General features: G+C 34.3%; 1 protein-coding gene and 1 long non-coding RNA gene across 2 annotated transcripts; one reads left to right on the top strand and one right to left on the bottom strand.

Moving 5' to 3' along the window:
* Positions 1-1,957: 1,957 nt before the first annotated feature.
* Positions 1,958-3,240, top strand: LOC117101116. Its single transcript, XR_004444231.1, has 2 exons — positions 1,958-2,175; positions 2,454-3,240. It is a non-coding gene; the product is annotated as an uncharacterized LOC117101116 (long non-coding RNA).
* Positions 2,722-19,424, bottom strand: LOC117101115 (phospholipase A-2-activating protein-like). The gene is made up of 10 exons (XM_033241003.1): positions 19,093-19,424; positions 15,319-15,512; positions 13,227-13,448; positions 12,670-12,973; positions 11,587-11,756; positions 11,206-11,363; positions 10,493-10,712; positions 9,743-9,940; positions 6,826-6,987; positions 2,722-5,371 (listed from the first exon to the last, which is right to left on the bottom strand). Exons 1-10 carry the CDS (start codon positions 19,233-19,235, stop codon positions 4,803-4,805), a joined length of 2,340 nt encoding a protein of 779 aa, XP_033096894.1. The 5' UTR covers positions 19,236-19,424; the 3' UTR covers positions 2,722-4,802.
* Positions 19,425-20,485: the final 1,061 nt, after the last annotated feature.

The following is a 20,485-nucleotide window of genomic DNA, read 5'->3' as shown; positions in this document are numbered from 1 at the left end:
TATTTCGACATTAATTATGTCATCATCAGGAATTCCTGATGATGACATAATTAATGTCGAAATATTGAATCCCAACACGATGGCGTGTATTTCAATACTTGGAGTATGTATTATACTTTCTTAAAAACCTTGAATGTTGAAGGACTTTAAAGTCCTTAAGTCATTAAAAGACACCAGCTCAAAGTCGGGAAAGCTCATATCCAGCCATGGAATCAAAATTTTCCCGGGGGACGACCCCCGGAACCCCTCCCTTTTTTTTTAGGGTTCTTGGGAAAAATTATGGCCCACCCCACCCTCTAAAATTGAACCCATTATATTCATATTCCCATTTATCTACTAGTGGGCACACTTTGAAAAACGTTCCGCTGGCCGTGGCATAAAAATGGAGAACAAAATTATATTTACTGTGCATTTCCGGCCATCTAAAGGTGGAATAACCATCTTGCTTCAGAACCAACCATGGTAGGGCCTGTCTAGATCCTCCATCTGCGAAAGCCCCTCCCTGCACGCCCCACCCCCTCTCCTTTTAAATTCCTGGATCCGCCGCTGGCTCCATGGTAGCATTCTGCCGTTTCAAATAACGCACTGTTTTAGTTGATTGTTCGTATGGGTAAAATAAAAGAGGGACGTTTTCATCATTTTATATCTGCGAAAGTCCCTTCCTACATACACACCCCACTCCAGGGGTCCCAATTTGGAAGAACCCATTTCCGGGAGATTCATTTAATGAAATTAGGGGCGCTATATATATTCTATGAGGAAAAAGTGTAGGTACCAAACGAAGGGCCACGCCCACCTCAGGCCCACCATGATTGGGGGAGGTGATGAGATTTTTTAGGCACCTCAAGAAGCCCGGAAATTGCACCGTCAGACTGCAAAAAATAAGCGGCAACCCAAGTTTAGGCCAAAATAAAACAATTTTTTTTTTTACTGAATTTGCGGGAGAAGTGAATTTCCGGGGAGATTTTTGCTTGTTTGCAGGAGTGCGGGAGACCATACCGATTTCCAGGAGTCCGGGAAAATTGGGATCCCTGCACCCCGCACTTCTATTTTAAATTCCTGGCCACTGCCTCCATCAGACGGTGGGTGCCACTGTTTCAAGTTGTTTAGTCGCTCGTTGATTGTTAGTATGGTACGTAAGATAAAAGAGGGGCTTACTTTCATCATTTTATAAGTTATAACCCACTGCCATGACGCAGCCACCACCCAATCATAGATATGCAGGGGATCAAGTGGGCTGAAAGTCTAAAAAGAAAGTTGACATTAGGTTTCAGGTTTAATTCATTTATTAATTCACTTGCAACTTAAGGCTAAACTTAACCTGAGTGGTACAGAAAGTAACAGGGTCAAAAAAGGGTGGATTTTGAAAATGGCCCTGTGGGAATTGGACCCAGACCAAAACTTAATTTTGGTGTAAATCCATCGTCATTCACATAACAATAGCAATTAACATTAAATTATTGATGATGATAACAGACTTATGCCTGTTTGCACAACAGGTCATAGGGCTTTATAATAATGGGAAGTGATGTTGAAATTTTGCAACAAAAAAGTCATTAAAAAGTACAAAAACGTAAACACGAAAAAGAAAAATACTAAATACTAGGCCTACTATAGAAAAATATGAAAAAAAAAAACAAAAAAAAAAAAACAATGAAAAACAACTTCATGACTAACGCGACGTTAGTGAGCAGTGGCGGCGCCAGGATTTCCCCGATAGGGGCTGATGTCCTCGACGAGCAAAAAAAAATATGGCGTGGTCGGGCGTCGCTAAAAACCTTACGAAAGTGGTCCGGGGACGATAGCCCCCCCGGGACTATGACAATATTAGAGGTTTCCAAGGCTTATTTAATCGATTTTAGAGTCTACAATATGTGCAAAATACATAGGCCTATAATTTTTTTGATTTTCTTTTTCTCCCCGACACAGAAATTTAATAATTTCTTCATTGTAACTTGGTTAAACTTTCCCGAAAGTTTCATTCAGATCCAGTAGATTAGTGTTGAATGGTCCTCATATCCACACCCTACTCCAGATCTTCACAATTAGTAATGGTCCTCATATCCACACCCTACTCCAGATCTTCACAATTAGTAATTTCTTCACTGAACCATGACAAACTATTCTTGAAAGTTTCATTTAGATCCATTGATAACATTTTTTTCAAATATTTAGGTCTGGGACGTTTTTTGATTTTGATTTTCTTTTTCTCCCCGACACAGAAATTTAATAATTTCTTCATTGTAACTTGGTTAAACTTTCCCGAAAGTTTCATTCAGATCCAGTAGATTAGTGTTGGGTACATCGGACCTGGAAAGTTTTCATTTGAATGGTCCTCATATCCACACCCTACTCCAGATCTTCACAATTAGTAATTTCTTCACTGAACCATGACAAACTATTCTTGAAAGTTTCATTTAGATCCATTGATAACATTTTTTTCAAATATTTAGGTCTGGGACGTTAGAAATGTAAATGACCCTCACCTTCACACCCGAATCTGGATCTTACTTGTACCTTCTTTAAACTTTCACGAAAGTTCCATTAAGATCAGTGGATTATTTTTTGAAATATCTGGTCTAGAACCTTTTTCTTTGAATGGTCTTCATATATCCACACCCCACTCCGGATAGTAATCATAAAGTAATAATTTCTTCATTGGATCATGAAAAACTCTTATGAAAAGTTTCAGTTAGATCTATTTATAGGTTTTTTTTTTTATAGATATTTAGGTCTGGGAAATTTAAATGACTCTCAAATTTACAAGCTAAACTAGACTGTCAGCAGAACATAATATTTCTTCCTTGTAACTTGGTTAAACTTTCCCAAAAGTTCCATTCAGATTAGCTGACCCGTTAAAATTTGTCCTCATATCCACACCCCACTCTAGATTGTCGCTAAATTTTAGGAGGCACATCTTTGATATATGATCTATGCTTGGACAAAGTCTTAAAACGATCCAAGTGAAAGTGACCAAAGTGCCGGCTGGAATAACCCAGTAAAAAACACAATATGTAAGAAAATAAAAATCCGAACAAAAACGAAGGCTTTTCCAACTACTGCTGGGAAAAGCTAACAATAATGATGATGATGATAATAATAATAATAATAATAATAATAATATTAATAATAATAATAATAATAATAATAAATTGAAGTGTATAAGAGGTGTTAACAAAAAGAATTCGCTAAGTGGCAAATAAGGAAGTTGAATTGGAGATAAATAACGTTTCAGAGAAAGAAAATATTGTACCAACCATGGTTTGTCTTTTCTATGGTTTGTTTTTATCCAACAGAATAGTTTATCTTTTACAAAGCACAGTTCGCCTTTCACAATGGTTTATCAAGCCATAGTTTGTAAAAGACGAATCAACTGTTGTCTTAGAAAAATACAAACCATTTTTCTTTCAGAAACAGAATGTGGGGTTAGGACCGTTTCGGCCGCGATGTATGTAACACCTTTAATATTGTATGTTTTCAGTCAATTCGAAATATCCTAATGCTAATTATCATATAATAAATATGCGTATTGAACGTAATGTAATAAAAAGACTGTGGGAAGGCAAAAACAACACATTTACTACTTATGTCAATTCGACAGGGGAAGCTTAGGCCAGGTATAACATACAATTAAAAAAGTGTAATTTGAAGTTCAATAAACTTTTAATTTTACCTGGATAAGCCTATTTAGCTGTAAAAGATATTGTATATTTGAATAATAAGACTCCTTGAATAACCCTCACATTGAGATTTAGACGGGATAAGGTACTGTACATATCTGTTACATGTTGACAGTCCAAATTTTCAATTTCATGTTGGATGAGCACAAATAAAGTTATAACTTTACTAAAAACACACTGACTGATTTTCTGGATGGTAAATACATCACGGCTGAACTGGTTCGCAACTGAAAACAGATGGCATGGTGTTTCATACAGCACTCTGTTTTGGAAAGTAATTTATTGCAAGATATATCTAGTGGGGTCTTCTGGTGGCAAATTGGGCACACACCAAGAGGAAATCTCCTGCTTTTTTTTTTTAAAGAGTGTACTGCTCTTTAACATACACATGGGTCATATTTCCAGACAGGACCAACTACTCCAGTTGAAACAAGAGAAGGGCAAAATTGAATTAACCAGGTACTAAAGGTGTAAAAGCTCTCCAGTCATCACCCGGTGGCTACCACCAGTTTAGCCAACTATTAAAGCTAAGACTATTTTCTAGTTTCATCATATTATGATAAATATACATAACAGCATTTAACATAGTAAGCACCTTAAATAGTGATAGAATATTAAGAATAATGAGAATAAAATGATAATAAACCAATAAAAACAAAAATGTAAATAATATTAATAATAAAATACTGTAACAATAAAATAATTATTAATACAGGCACAATAAAAGTATTATAACAAAAAATAATGTGAATAAATAACAGCATTCTGCATCATTCTATATTGAAGAGAAAAAAAACGTACCAGTAGTTGCAACAGGTGTTATTAAATATTAAATAACCTATTTGTCAATCAATTTTATATTTCAAATTAACTTTCAAATCAAAATGAATGCCTTTCAACACAAGTGGTTGTGCATAAACTAGGCACACCACTTGACATCAACACTGAATTGAGCATCTACCTTCATAAAAACTCCAACTGTGGCAAATATAAATTAGAGGGTACTCCCCAAGAATTATATTTACTGTAACTTAACTTCATAGGGCCTAAAATGCAAAAGGTAGATCCATATTCATTACTGAATTTTGAGACAGAAAAACAACTGTTGCGCCAACCTAGCGTTTACTGTAGCAAGTGTACAACATCTTCAGCACATTCTGCCAACTTTGGTAATAAGGTTTTATTTTGTAGTTGGCTAATAGTTGGAATGATGTCTAGTGACTTAGCAAGAAATATTGAGTCTTTATCATTGTGCAATAGAGTACCCAATGTTACCAGTAATCTGAAGGTAGCTTCCTCATCCTGTTCGACTTCAAGCACCGCAGCAACAGCAGACAACAGCTGCAACTTGGCCTCCCCATTCTGCATATCATGCTGTTGAACTGCATAATTTAGCAGGACTGTGGACAGTGCTATTTGTAAATTTTTATTGCTAATGTTTTTAGAATCTACAAGCAAACTAATGATGTCTTCTCTGTTGCTTCTTAGAAGCAATGCACCAGGATTACATTGGAATGCATTGCACAATGTTCGGAATACTAGCATTTTATTAGCTAGTTTTGAGTTTGGGGATGAAACATGCTGAAGGTATGAGAGGAAGGTAGCACCATCTTGTTCATTACAAAAGTATTGGTTGACAAATTGGTTACGGATGGACAATCGTAGTATGTCTAGTATTGGAAACACTTGATCTGAAAAAAAGAACAAGTGAAAGTTTTCAACAATCATAAAAATTATTGTATTTCTAGGCTAGCTAAAGATCACATAAATTCCAAAGCATACAAAGCACAGAGAATGCTAGAATAAGTAAATTAACAATATTTTAAACAATTGTAGTGCCTTTCCTTGCTATTTATTTCTCACGTTTATGGTAGGTGGAAGTTATCGCAACCATACTTTTTCCTATACAGTACTTTCACACAGATCACACTGTAAGTTCTCCCTAGTTATACCACTATACTGTATGTCACATGACCAGCAAACTGTGATAGCTTTACTTTTAAAGTATTTAGTTATTTTGCTATTCTTAATATGAAAATATAATTTGCTAGTGATATCGCTATAGCAGATATTCCCGTCTCTACCCAACTGTTCTGTTACTGATAATACCATTATTAAAGATAATTAAAACAAAACAATGATATCTAATTAAATCGTCATGGATATAACTTTGCATAATCATTACTTTATCAAAAATATAGTTTTCATTTTAACATAAATTGTATTAAAGAATGCTTGCGATACACCACCTCAACTATTAATTTAGTTGAGGACTGATGTTTTTAGTGAGTGGCTTCCATTGTCTATAGGAGAATAAATATTTTCAATTGAAGCAGACAATTGAAGCAACTAAAAAAACTAAAAAAAAAACTTTTCAAAACTACCTACAGAATATGGTGTGACTTCAAACATTTTAGTGGAGTAACTACGAGTCACAGGGTTGGAGGGGGGGAGAGAAAGCGTTAGGGCCCTGTTCATTTTAGTACTGGATTACGAGGGACAACTTTATAGTGCAATATCAAACAGTACCACAGTGTGTTATATTACAAAAAATTTAATCTAAATTCTGTGTGAATTTTTGTAGCCCTTCACTTCATTATTTCTTCAGAGTACTGCATTTAAATGTTTGTAGTGAAGCCCAGCTTTGGAATTGATCATTCAATTTGGAATTGGTGCTATATAATATTTGAGCATTATTATTATTATATTGAATAAAATAGGTGTTGTCATATTAGGACATCCATGAGTTAAAAACGTAGTATTACACTGTCTCAATCTGATAGTTTTGGGTGTTTTCTACTTAACCATAATGTCAAGGCTCTGCTAGAAGAATGGGGCTTATTAGTGGGAGGGACCTCTGGGGCCACTTTGGGCTGGCAGTCTGGGGCATTTCCTCATCAATTAAGCTGGAACCACACCTAGTTTGCAATGTATCATTAATTACATTTGAATTGAACAAGTTAATTATATATGGAATGGTTGATTTACAGAATCGTTCAGTGCGAAAGCTGAATTGAGACAATTTATCATTGGAGCATGAATATACTTTATCTTAATATAAGTATACTACAGGATTTATGAATTGTTATCACATCAAGTTAAATCATCTTATGAGATTGCACGGCAAAAAATCAGTTAAATGTACCTGAGGGCCACTTGAGAGCCTTGTGAAGGATATGCAGCTCTTTGAGTGATTCTGATGAGTTAGTTTGACTTGCTGCTTCTGCAATTACTCTTAGTTGCTCTATCTCTGATGACTCTAATTTATAATCATCTCCTACATTCCCATTTAATTCTGTTATTTTCCCTGAAGATAACAAATACAGGTGATCAACACACATTTGATTTATTCGGTGTAAACACCAAGGATAGCCCATGAAAGTCTAGAAGAAGACTTATTTCCTGTGGGGTCCTTCTGGTGGTGATCGGGCAGTACACCGGCAGACAATCCCCTACCCTTTTCCGAAGAGTGTACTGCATTCATTAACGTGCACATGGGCCATAATGCACATGGGACCAATGGCTTAACATCTCATCCGAAAGACGGTACGCTATTGTAACTTGTATTTCAGCCCTCTAGCTGAAACACAATGAGAGGCAGCGATGGGAATTGAACCAGGGACCTAGAGATCTCCACATAAGGAGTTTTATATGGTGCTATGTAATAATTAATTACTTGACCACTGGAAGTAGAAAAATATTAGCATAAAAGATATAATACACAATAATGATTTGATATAAAGTATGCCCTCTCAATTCAAGACCACTCTAATCTCTAGACCAGCATTTCAAAGCATTAACTGACAATGTGAATTGTTTAACACAAACCTAACCCTCTAACTGGAGACCAAACCCTAAGACAGGGTTCGTACATTTTTAAACTAGCAAATTTCCGGGACAATTCCAGGACATTCTAGGTCAAATTTTCCAAATTTCAAGGACACATACACCACACACACACAGTAAAATATCGGCGATTTTATGATTGACTACAAAACATTATTTTCTTTCATATATATTTAGGTGTTTATACATGTTTAAACTTGTATAAACTAATGATGTACTGTATTATTAATTTAATTAATGGTATGCTCTATAGTTCTCTACACATCATCATACTACTGTATTATTTTTTTTAAATTATTATTATTGATATAAGGTCTATTATTATTAGACCTTAGTTATTAATTATATCTCTGTATTTGGACATTTATAATGCTGTAGGCCTATGCAAACTTTTATAATGTACTATACAGGCATTTAGTGTTAGAAAATTAATTGTTAATTAACTGCCTCGCAGTGGATAGGGCCAAATATGTCCATTCGTGCAGAACAAGTGTGTACGTCTGAAGGGTGATGAAATAGCCAAGGGAATTCACAGGGCTGAGCATGTGCGACGAGACCTGTTAAACTGAAGTTTAAGTTTAATATTACTGTTTATAACACACAACAGAAAGCAAATAAAAACACAATAGCAGATATCAACTAAGTTAATGATTATGATTATCAATGTCTGAATTAAAATTACAGGCAAACATAATTAATATACAAAATTATAAGAAAGCTTCGCTTTATACTAAAATATAGGTGAACAACTCCATTCACTGAATTGCACAAGTTTGAATCACTGCCAGCCATTCGGCCACTTTCAGAATTTGACATTCTCTGTCTTTGATAACATTCCTGAATTGGCGGCGTACAAAGACTTGACCTGCTTCTCCCAAGAGATCCGTGGGAACCTACTTGTGGGAACGTTTCTCATTCAATTTACTGTGACTGGCAACTTGCTGTACTGGATAAATGGTAAACGATCAAATTTCCAGGACATTCAAGGACAATCATAAATTTCCCGGACTTTCCAGTACTGGAAAATGCTAATTTATTTTTCCAGGACATTCAAGGAATTTAAGGACGTGTACGAACCCTGCTAAGACTGCCCCAAATTATCAGGTCTCAAAGGTGGTCGCAAGCTGGAGGGCAAAAAAAAAAACAAAAAAAACAAAAACAGAAATGTCTTAACACAAATAATACTGATAGCCTTTTAAGAAAAACCATCGAACAGCTCAGAGTATCAATTAGTATCTAGTAGTCGGAACCCAACTACTCCTAACTACCAATCAGATACTCTATTAACTGAGCTATAGGGCCAAGATGTACAGTATATATCCTTGGATTTTCCCACTATGGAACACATGTTTTCTCAAGCATATTCCTTTTATGTACAGTAAAACATCCATTTTACATAACCCTTGGTACCAAAGGGTGTTCGTAAATTGAAAAATTTGTAAACTAGATTGAGTGTCAGTTTCCAATACCTAGGCCTAGCTATCCGCTGCCATTGAGCTGACAGTGGCCAAGCCTAGCATGAACCGACAGTGCAGCAGCGTGGTCTAACAAGTTAGAGCTTAACTGAGTTTACCTTCGATAAAAACCAAATTATTTTAATTGTTGGCATTCTTCCACTTAACAAAATATTATTAATAAAAATAAAAATTCAAATATTAACAAAACTCTAATTCAAACATCTGTTTGTTTTATTGACTCTTTTTATCGTGTTCTTCCTGGTTGTTAGATAGCCGAATTGCGTTGTTTATATGCATATTGCGATCATATTGAACATTCACGATGTCAATAAGTTGCTGACCCCAACACTCTAGTTCGTCATGATGTCATCAGGGGCAAAGATCATTCGTAAAATTGACTATTTGTAAAATCGACGTTCGTAAAATGAACATTTTACTGTAAATGGCTATAGTATAGTAGTGTAGTATAGTATTTGTCAAGCCAAGAAGCGCAAGGTCACATGCACAGATCATTGTTGATAGATTTCAAACCAGCGAACATGCGCTCCGAAGTTAGATTCCTACACAGTGCATCTGCCTTGGTATGGGCAAGAGTGCAGGTTTGGTATACTGGGCCATATTATTTAACCTTTAAGCCCACAGTTTGTCCTAATACGGCAAATTCATCAGCAACTCTACGCACAACATATTTAGTTGTTATACCATATCCTTTCCTCATAAGAGAAATGCAGAGGGGTAATCTGCATGAACATATCCTACCTATTATCTGCTGTAAATTGGCAGTATCAAATGTTATAAAGCCTTTTTTGGGAAAATATTTCATTTTTTGTGACGAAGCAGAGCTTGAGGGCATGGAAGAAGTTGGTACATGTCTGGCGCCACCTGTAAATGGGTCACTATGAACTGTTGGTGGTTGAGCACCTGATGATGAGCCCTGTGGGACGTATCTTCCACCACCTGGTAAATGAAACAAAATGAAATCTATTACATCTACAACATCCTGACCTCTCCAATCTGATTAGCTGAGATGCAACAATTGCCTTTTTTTTAAGTAACTTTATAATTATAAGGAAATACGAACATGAAACGAGACTATTATATGCAGAGTAAAGAGGGGGGCTTCTTTTCAAAATTACTGCTGTAAATTTTGTGAATTTGTACTATAAAACAATAAATACGGGCACTGTAACATCAAATCTGTATCATCGAGTGTATTTAACTGACAGTAAATCGCCTAAAATACTGTATAAACCAAGCTTGTTTTTAATTTATTTTGAGTTTTTTGAAATTCAAGTAGAGTGTATATACTATACTATCTCAAAAAGAAGCCTATGCTATTTTGAGTGAGCTTCAAATGAGATGTGTATAAGAGACAGATATATATATGTGTGTGTGTGTGTGTGTGTAAAATGTAATATTTTCTATAAATTTGGCTTATGTAAAATAATTTAATATGATTTTATTTTATAAAATTAATTATTAAAATATATATAATATTATGAAGGTAACCTGTGTAGGGATCTGTATAAGCTGGGGCAGCTGTTCCTAATGTTACACCTGCAGTGTTTGAGATGATGAAATTAGCAATCTGTTCCAAGTAAGCCTGACTGAGTTCATGTTTGTGGATAAACTGCTGAGCAACATGCCATGGATCATCTGAGACATTGTAAGGGAGCTTCAATGCAGGCCGACCTTCTTCCATATCCACTGAAAACACATAATCATACTCCTAGTTCAAAAAACATAAGAAAGAAACCTAAATAGAAGTTGCTTTTATAGAATGTTTAAAAATCTTGTTAGAATTGAAGCTAAAACAGCTGAAGATCGATCTTTAAGATTTTTGTCAGGTTTAGGAAACTTTTTACATGAAAGTAGAGTTTAAGTCTTATACTTTGTATATGAGTAATAATGTAATGTGGTTTAGTTTGAAACACTTCCTTTTTCCATCCTAATAACTAAACATGTTAATAAACAGATTTGATTTCTTAACGCTGATCACATGAACTTTTCTACCTGATTATTTATATTTTTCTTAATATTTTAAATTGTTTTCATGGCCTCGTCTTACATTATTATTATGCAAACTTAGTCAAGTTTCATTTAATGCTGAAGGAGATTTGCATTTTTTTTTTGTTTAAATTACTATTACACTGTCATAGAATAATCCTTGATTGTGTGCTCTGGGGCAGTAGTTTGGAATTCAATCCAAAATAAATACTTACTTTGCCTTCATACATAACTTTCTGTCCTGCTGTCTGTTTGCCATCGCTCGACCCAACTACATCACCTATCTTGCTCCATTTCCCTTCTGCCTGACTCCATGAGTAAGCCTCCACAGTATTACCCACTTTTACTAACTTAGTTTGTCCATCCTTTTTTCCTATAAAAATATAACAATAACAACAATAACAATCATAATAACAACATTAATAATATTAATATTCAGATATATTACAAATTAACTAAATAATTAACTAGCATAAAATATTCAATTGGCAGTTGATCACCAATCTGCTAGAGATGATGTCATCTGTAAGGGATTTGCCTGAATGAAACTTGAATGAATGAAAGTTGTGAAAACGTTACGATGATGAATAATATACCTGGATTTAACAGATCTTCTTTTCCAGGAAGATCCTCCGGTTTGATTCCTCCAAGATCACTAGACTGCACAGGAATGGCAGAAGATGCTACTTGCTGGTTAAATAGATCTACCTCATCCTGACTAGCTTTCCTAGAAGGGTCCCTGGTGAACACTCTTGCCATATTGTCACTATTGAAACAGTGCAAAATAAAAAAAAATAAAAAGAATAATACATTACAATATCTACAATAAGTTGAGTTTGGTAATGTGTTTACTTCAAATCAAAACTTTATTTCACATGGTGTTACTACCAGTAAGTGTTATGAGTACCTCCTACACTCTGAAACCAGTTGCTTGCATTTGACATCAAGATAGCTTCATATATTTTCAATTTCAAGAGCAGACTTTTAAATATTTTCTACGTAAACTTTCTTAAAGCACCACAGAACATTGATTTACATATAAAACTTTGTCCCAGTATAATTTATTGAACATTATGTATTTAGATAATTTTTTTTTTCTCAGAAAAATGAAAAGTTGGATTCAAACCAAAAATCATGTAATCACTATTTGGTTTGATTTGGCTCAGCTGATACTCTCATTTATAATTTTCTCATTAAGAAATGTTTTCTTCAATACATTGGCTACATTATGACTAAAGCAATAGTCCTAAAATTCAAAAGTATATTAAAATATTATTCTAAAAAAAAAAATTTTTTTCTGTTGTATTATTAAGGAATATAGTATAAAATGTTAAAAAATGTACTGCAATATGTTGAAATATACTGAGACAAATATTTTTTTAGAGAAAATCTAATGTCTCTGAATTCAAAGCAACTTCATAGATAATTTGGTCGAGAACCCAAATGATAATCTAAATATCCAGTGGTAATAATGTTTTTCAAAAAATATTATAAATCATCCTTGTACATTACTGATGGAAGTGTTTCTTGATATAGGACGTTAATTTTTTGTAAGGCATCAATATGTAAATAGATATAGCACTATCTACATTCCCAGTATGCTGATACAATTTAATCATAACTCTTGTATAGCACTTTGTATCGAAAATTAGTGCATTAATTTAGTGATTGACACATACCTAGATCCAGCAGCAATGTCACCATTTGAAAGAGAAGTAACACACCAGACAGATTGAGCAGGCAGCGTGATAGTTTGGTGACACTGTCCCCCTACCCAGACACGAACTGTCCTATCCTCTCCTGAGGTGACAAAGTCCTCTCCATTTGGCAACAGTGCAATACTATAAACAAAGCCTGTGTGTCCTTTGTATTCGAACATACACTCCCCGTTGATGGTCCATCGACGTATGGTGGTGTCATTGCTCGATGACAGAAATTGTGTCTCCGAAATGACGGCTAGTGCACGGACACAATCTGTATGACCTGTAAAATTCAGCAGACATTTATATTTATTTGTTTCCGCATAAATGTAAGGAATTTGTCAAAAGAAGCTCCAAGTGATAATAATATTTGTTTACACAAAACAATATTACCAAAATTTATTTGGCAAAATTAAAATATAGCAATAAACCTAAACATTGAAAACTCAATATTATAAACTATATAATAAACTATGTTGTTACAATTTCCAACTATAATACTTTGTTTTCCTTCATTGCCAAAAACAATAACCTACCTATAATTGTTTGTTCACATTTACCAGCCTTCCAGGTCTTAATTGTTTTATCTGCCGAGCCAGTGATCATTAAACCATTTGCTGGTATAATAGCAACTGCCCATACTGTAGCTTCATGTCCCTTTAATGTCATTACATTCTTCTCATTAAGCCAGACTTTAGCTGTTCTATCCCATGAACCACTGAGCAAGGTGCCAAATTTCCCAGCAGCCAGGCAGCACACTGTAAAATTAATGCATTCAAATTATCTTCACATTGTTTTATGACACCATCATATACCTGTAGTATCATAAATATTGGAGGACTGGAGCTACAATTGGTTCTGTCTAAGACATGGTTAGAAACTGAATCTATGCAGTATGATTGCACCTTCGTTGTATCCTTTAAGAATATCTACTACAATCTAATTGTTTTTGCAGGCCAAATAAAATTCGCCCAGTGAATCGGATTTGGTGTGCTGCCAACCCAGGCATTCTAGGCCCTAACTTGGACTAACCAAGGTTTTACAATTTGTAACTGCCATACAGTTATTGACGACCTAAAAGACCAAATTAGTCACCAACGCAAAGCGGTTATGGTGGGTAAACATGACAACAAACCGCTAGGTGGCAGTTTTTTCACACAATAATAAGCCTCCGCTCGAATAAATTTCGACAGTTTTAAAATGCCTCAAACTTATTTCTTTATACATTTTATGATACTGTAAAATAATTTATCGAAAAGCCATGACGCAGGGTTCCCAGAACGCCGCCCTCAGCGGCGAGTGCGAAGCACAACTCAGGGTCAAAATTGGAACGTGAAATTTGGATATGGTTTTGTAGTCAGATTTGCGAGAAAAACTTCAGCTACCCGTATTTCACGACTGAGACGTCAGTGGGAGCTGTAATTTGTATGGCAAGGAGATTGTGCAACCCTTCATTCGTATTAAGGGAATTTACGCCCATAAACTTTGTAGTTATTAATATTTTGGTTAAAATAGAAAATATTCATTTTTTGGTGACGTCACATTCACATTAGTTAGCATGCATATGTCATAAGCTAGATACGTCACCTTTTCCTGGTAAGGCAAACTTTCCCAGCGGCGTGCTTTTTTCATGGATAAGCAAACACCACTGCTTTGCACATGGATGCCTTGCCCAAGCCAGGGCTACAAGAGCTGCATTGTTAGCATTGTATAATACTTAAACAAGGTACCTCTGCAAATGAGTTATTCTTAGTTATTTTTTTTTTCTTATTTTAATTTATTTCTTCCGAAAGTGTACTCTCTACCACATATAATTCCACTGTCTTAGTTAGGCCTAGGCCTAGTCTTATGCCTCATCATCCCCCGTTACAGTACATCAGCAGCCCCTCCCCCATACAGTACAGACGTTTGCTAGGTAACAATGTGATTGCACTCATTTTCACAAAGCATTTGCATCCCCTCTAGGAAAGAGGGATTCGAAATAATTGTCTCCATATCTTCACTAATTGAATTAATCACCGTAATTTAGCTTACACTTATGAATTTATGGAGCACTTAAAATGTGAAATAATCATTTCACTACCCGACAAACTCCAAACTCTATTCATTCATTAGGCCTACATAATAGTTTCATATTGCTGTACTATATACCCAACATCACTGGCGCATGGCAACAACCAACTGACTGCAGACCATTTCCGATCACACATTACTCTCCATAACACAGCACCCCCTAGTTCCATCACCTCTGGGTAAATATTATTTCTTTAATAAATGTCAGAATTTTGACTGTTTGATTTGAAATGGAGTGAAATAAACAGATGGAAAACATGTTTGCTTAGCCTTGTCATGTGAACATGGCCTAGACCTTGACTATGTAGTTATACTGTACAAACAACGTTCTTCTGACTCACTAGCCATCGTAGTCAAAAGAAACATCTTATTCTACAATTCAGCAATTTAAGTTTGTCTAATAGTTTACTAACTTTAATGACAGTTTTAACGTTCAGTTAATGTCATTGCCAAAGCCAACTATACTTTGCATGGGAACAATCTCTCGTCTCAGCATCTAATATTAGAGAGTACATTCAATGAAACAAGTGAGCTAAACAATAAGTTGTAACCTACCTGTGTTAGCATGACCGGTGAGGGTGTATACTGGTAGCACACTGTCTAAAGTGTATGCATTGATTTTGAAATCATTACTCCCTGTCACAATTAGTCCTGTGGGATATTTATCTGATGGTGGCATTACACACAGACAGCTTACAAAGTTCTCATGTCCTTTCATACACAGTCCTTCAAAATATGAGACACCCTCACTGCAAATAAGGTTGAAAAAAATCAAATGAAATTTCACACTGATATCAAACCTATATTTAACCACAGTGTAACTAAACCTATATTTAAGTTAGATTGGAACAAGAAGTAGCACAAGCCAAGTTAGACACACAGAAATGATGAAATCACCAGTTACTGTTTTGTTTACTATAAAGAGTAAATAAAATATGTTTTTACATTATCAGTATCTAGTACAGTAATATTACACTGTTTACAACAAACAAAAAATGAAAACATACAATGCTTAATTTAAATATGATAAAAAAGTTATAAGAAATGCATAAATTTATTATCTTATATAACAAGATATGGCCAAAGTGAATTAAACATTTAACTTTTCAGGGTCAACAGTGTATGATTAGAGCATGCTGTTACACACTATTTCAATGAAAATCTTATTATACATTTTCCTCTACTGTAAATCAATAACTTTCTACCTTGTTTTGCAGACCCACCTAACACTAAAGAGGATTTCAAATAAAAATAAATATGATGTGTTTTGGCTCAGTGGTTGCTGTTCTGCTTCGCATCAATCTCTCACTGTGCATTTTGTTTGAGTCCTAGGCTAGGCACTTTACCTAAGGTTCTTCTCTCCACCTACAGTAGTACTGTGGTACAAGTGGGTACCTGGCAGGTTCAAACACAAAATGCGCTGATTACTTAGCTGCAATTTTATGGATTCTCCCATTGAGCTAAGGATGTGCTCCATACTGTATATGGTTGATCCAATGACCAGAGTAATTAACGTGAAGTTCTTAAAGGTCTTGTTGGCATGAAGTGCATCTACAGTATATAAGTCTACTGTATCATTTATTAAAACGAATCATTAAATTAAAAAAAAAACCCAGTATATTTAATTTAATTTTACTCGCAAAAAGGCTGCCTTTGCGAGGCTGTGAATACTGGGGCTGGTCCAGCAAAATACTACAATTACTGCCATATAATACTGTACAAGATTAATATTCTAATACATACAGTATATATATGCTTATATTAAATAGCTAAGATTTTAACAATTATTTTAGAAAGACATTTTGCAAATGAAAGACAAAATTACAGTACATATAAGAACCAATAACTAAGAACCAAGATAAAAAGAAAGACATTCCTTATTCAACACATTTATTGACTTATTGATTAATATGGTCACTTTTATAATATATAGGCCTTTTATTGGTGCTATGATATATTTATTCCAAACCTGTCCTTACTTTAAAAGTTAGTGATAACTATGTATTATTCTGTGCTGCGCACCTATTTTTCTTGGTTTTTCCACGCAAATTTGAGGTAATTTTTTATGTATCATCTACGCAATTGTACAGAATGGTTTTTTTTTATTCTCTGTAATAAATATAGATAAAGAAAATCTTAAATCCTTAAATTTTAACAAGTAATCTTTTGTTGCCAGTCAATTTTTGGCTTTAAAGTCTCCACAGTAATAATAATAAAACATCGAAGCTGCAATCCAAATGCCTCTGACCCCAGTTGATCCATCTTTGCAATTAAGTACAGCAGGCCTAGTAGTACTATAGTATCTCAAAATTTTCTAGTTTTGGTTTTCTCAATTCCAAGTGTTTTTTTTTTGTTTTTTTGTTTCTTTTAGGAGGATAAAAAAGGTTAGATAGATATGCTCGTGTTATATGAGGTCTTCTGAGTCATGAACCAGTGAGCTCATTTAATGGAGAGTTAAAAAATGCTAGTAAATGGAGCGGAAGTGATGGTTCCTCTGCTTCGGGTTAGGCAAGGGACAAAGTGAATTTTTGATTTAGTAGTGAGGGCTGATCTAAATGTTTCCAATGTGCTTGCAAAAACCTTCATGCATTGCTTTTATACCGCTTTATGCTCAGTTTAATGTTACTTTTTACATATGATCCTTGTCAGGCCGTTAAACACAAGAGGATTTCTAGCCAAAAAGGTGGCTGGCAGGCCACACACTTAGAGAGTTCCTAAAATATACTCGCGGGCCACAGTAAAATTACCATTGAATTGCATGTGGCCTGCAGGCCACACTTTGGCCACCTGGAGGCTAGGACCTGCTGTAGTGGTATCTGATCATTTTGGCCGCAAAGTATGGAGTGCTGAAGGTGTGACCGCGAATCTAGAACAAGATCGTAAAGTAGTATACCGTTTGTTAAGAATTACTGTATTTTTTTAGTATTTTATTAATATTATTACAGGTTATAATACTGTATCAACTGGCATTATTTTTCTTTTTAAAGAAACAATGCAACAATACATAAACGATGATAAACAATACGGCGCAACCGAAATGATCTGGGCGCTAATGCACTTTCGCACCTAACTTTTAATTCTTAATTTTTTTACCTCAATTTTCTTCTCACAGTCACAACACATAATTAAAAAACATTTTTACATGATTCAACCACTCATAGAGTACATTTTTTCAACAAAAAGATACCTTTATAAATATAGGTTGATACAGGGTTTCCGCGCTTGCTAGCACGACGAGCTGTACTTTTTTGCAATCAAGTAAGAAATTGCCAGAATGTCCGAGTCAATTCTTAAATTTTGAAACTATTTAAGGCCAATCTTATAATTTTAATTGGAATTTTCCCATGAAACATCCGACAACAGAATTGGCATCATGCAGTACCATCTTTTTTAACTTTCTTGTCGTAATCGAGGTTAATCGAACCGACGTTTATCATTGGCTTTAATAGTTGTTTTTCTGGATTTAGGCCTAGGCTCCTAGGCCCTATTTTTCGATCTGTGTACGCTTGGATGATTACTAATTTTTAAAGTAATTATTGTACGTGTGAATTTCATGTGAACACACATAGTCGAACAACAGCACTATACAATATAAAGAATGACATACAATACGTCAAATAGATAGTTTTCATAAACGTTTAATCAAAAAACTTCACGCTGCAAACTCAGACATTCTGGCAATTTCTTACTGATTGCAAAATGGCAGCCGCTCATCGTGCTAGCGAACACAGATTCGCTGTACTTATTTGTGGGCTTATTTGTTGAAAAAGGTACTTTGCGAGTGGTTAAGTCTTGTGAACATGCTTGTTAATTATATGTTGTGACTGTGAGAAGAACATTGAGGTAAAAACTTTAAGAATTAAAAGTTCTGGCAATTTCTTAATGATTGCAAAATGGCAGCCGCTTTGCAAAATGGCAGCCGCTCGTCGTGCTAGCGAACACAGATTCGCTGTACTTATTTGTGGGCTTATTTGTTGAAAAAGGTACTTTGTGAGTGGTTAAATCAGGTGAAAATGTTTGTTAATTATATGTTGTGATTGTGAGAAGAACGTTGAGGTAAAAAAAAATTAAGATTTAAAAGTTAGGTGCGAAAGTGCATTAGCGCCAATGATCTGTAGTGCATAGTTTGCAGGATATTTACTGACTTTTTCCGAATTTTATTATTATTAAATATTTTCTCAGCGCCTTGACTTGTTGTAAGTAAGCTTCTTATGAGTGATGTACAAATCTTATTTACTGTATTAATATTACCGTACGTATTATTTGACAGGCATAATTTACGAATAGGCCTAGGCATCAAACAATACTGTGCAAATAGCCTCTTCCTACCTTGAATGCACCCAAAGTCGGGATGTCCGGTCCCGAGAAGAAGTAAGAATACTGGCTTCAGTAGGGTGATTACCGGCAGAAATTGCACGAACATCGCCTTCATGCCCCACGAGTGTACAGGACAACGTAAATAATGATTCCATTATTATAGACAAAACAGCTTGATAATAATTGTGTGTCTAGCTAGGCCTAGGCTACTGTACTGAGCGAACTCGCCAGTTCGGTTTCCACTTTACAACTTCTAAAACCTTTTAAAAAGATTGATAAATATGGGGAAAAAGAAATCCGAAAGTAACTTTTCTTAATTTAAGGTCATATAGGGCTGAGGCTATCGGCACTGCCGCAGTGCGAAAAAAAAAAGCTGCTGTTTTCTATCGGCACTGCCGCAGTGCCAAAAAGCTGCTGTTTTCTATCGGCACTGCCGCAGTGCCAAAAAGCTGCAGTTTTCTATCGGCACTGCCACAGTGCGAAAAAAGCTGTTATTTTCCATCGGCATTATTGCCGCAGTGCGAAAAAAGCTCCGATTTTCTATCGGCACTGCCACTCGAAAAGTTGCTGTTTAATTATCAAATGGATATTTTTATTAAATTATTATTATTATTATAAATTATATATATAATATATATATATATTTATATATATTGTATATATAATTATATTATATAAAAGAACATATGTATATATATACATAAATATATATATACATACACATACATATATATACATATATATATATATATACATATATACATTTACATATACATATATACATATACATATAAATAAATACATATATATATATACATACATATATATATATATACATAATATATATTTATATATATTGTATATATAATTATATTATATAAAAGAACATATGTATATATACATAAATATATATATATATACATACACATACATATACATATATATACATATACATATATATATACATATAAATACATACATACATATATATACATAAATATACATATATATATATACATATATATATACACATATATACATATACATATATATACATATATACATATATATATATATATATATATACATAGGCCTATACATATAAATATACATATATATACATATATTTATACATATACATATACATATATATATACATATACATATGTAGATATATATATACATACACATACATATATACATATACATTTACACACACACACACATATATATATATATATATATAATAATAATAATAATTTAATATTTTTTTGAAACAGAATAATATAGGCAAAATTTTATTGAAAAAAACCAAACAAATTTTACATTTACGACGTATTGTTGATTTAATATGCTGAATCATTATTAATGGAATATAGGCCTACCTATTATATACCTATTATAT

This window comes from Anneissia japonica, unplaced genomic scaffold, assembly GCF_011630105.1.
Source record: "Anneissia japonica isolate Jap-2015-1 unplaced genomic scaffold, ASM1163010v1 scaffold4054_len1135799_cov195, whole genome shotgun sequence".
Taxonomy (NCBI): Eukaryota; Metazoa; Echinodermata; class Crinoidea; order Comatulida; family Comatulidae; genus Anneissia; species Anneissia japonica.
This window is presented reverse-complemented; position numbering and strand designations above follow the sequence as displayed.

Bases quoted from the DNA above. Each gene is read 5' to 3' on its own strand.
- LOC117101115 (XM_033241003.1), bottom strand. From the start codon at position 19,235: ATGGAATCATTATTTACGTTGTCCTGTACACTCGTGGGGCATGAAGGC. The intron at 11,757-12,669 runs GTATGTGTCAAT...CTGTTTCAATAG, and splicing joins GACATTGCTGCTGGATCTAG to TGACAATATGGCAAGAGTGT. The intron at 5,372-6,825 runs GTACATTTAACT...TCTTTTTTTCAG, and splicing joins GGCTCTCAAGTGGCCCTCAG to ATCAAGTGTTTCCAATACTA.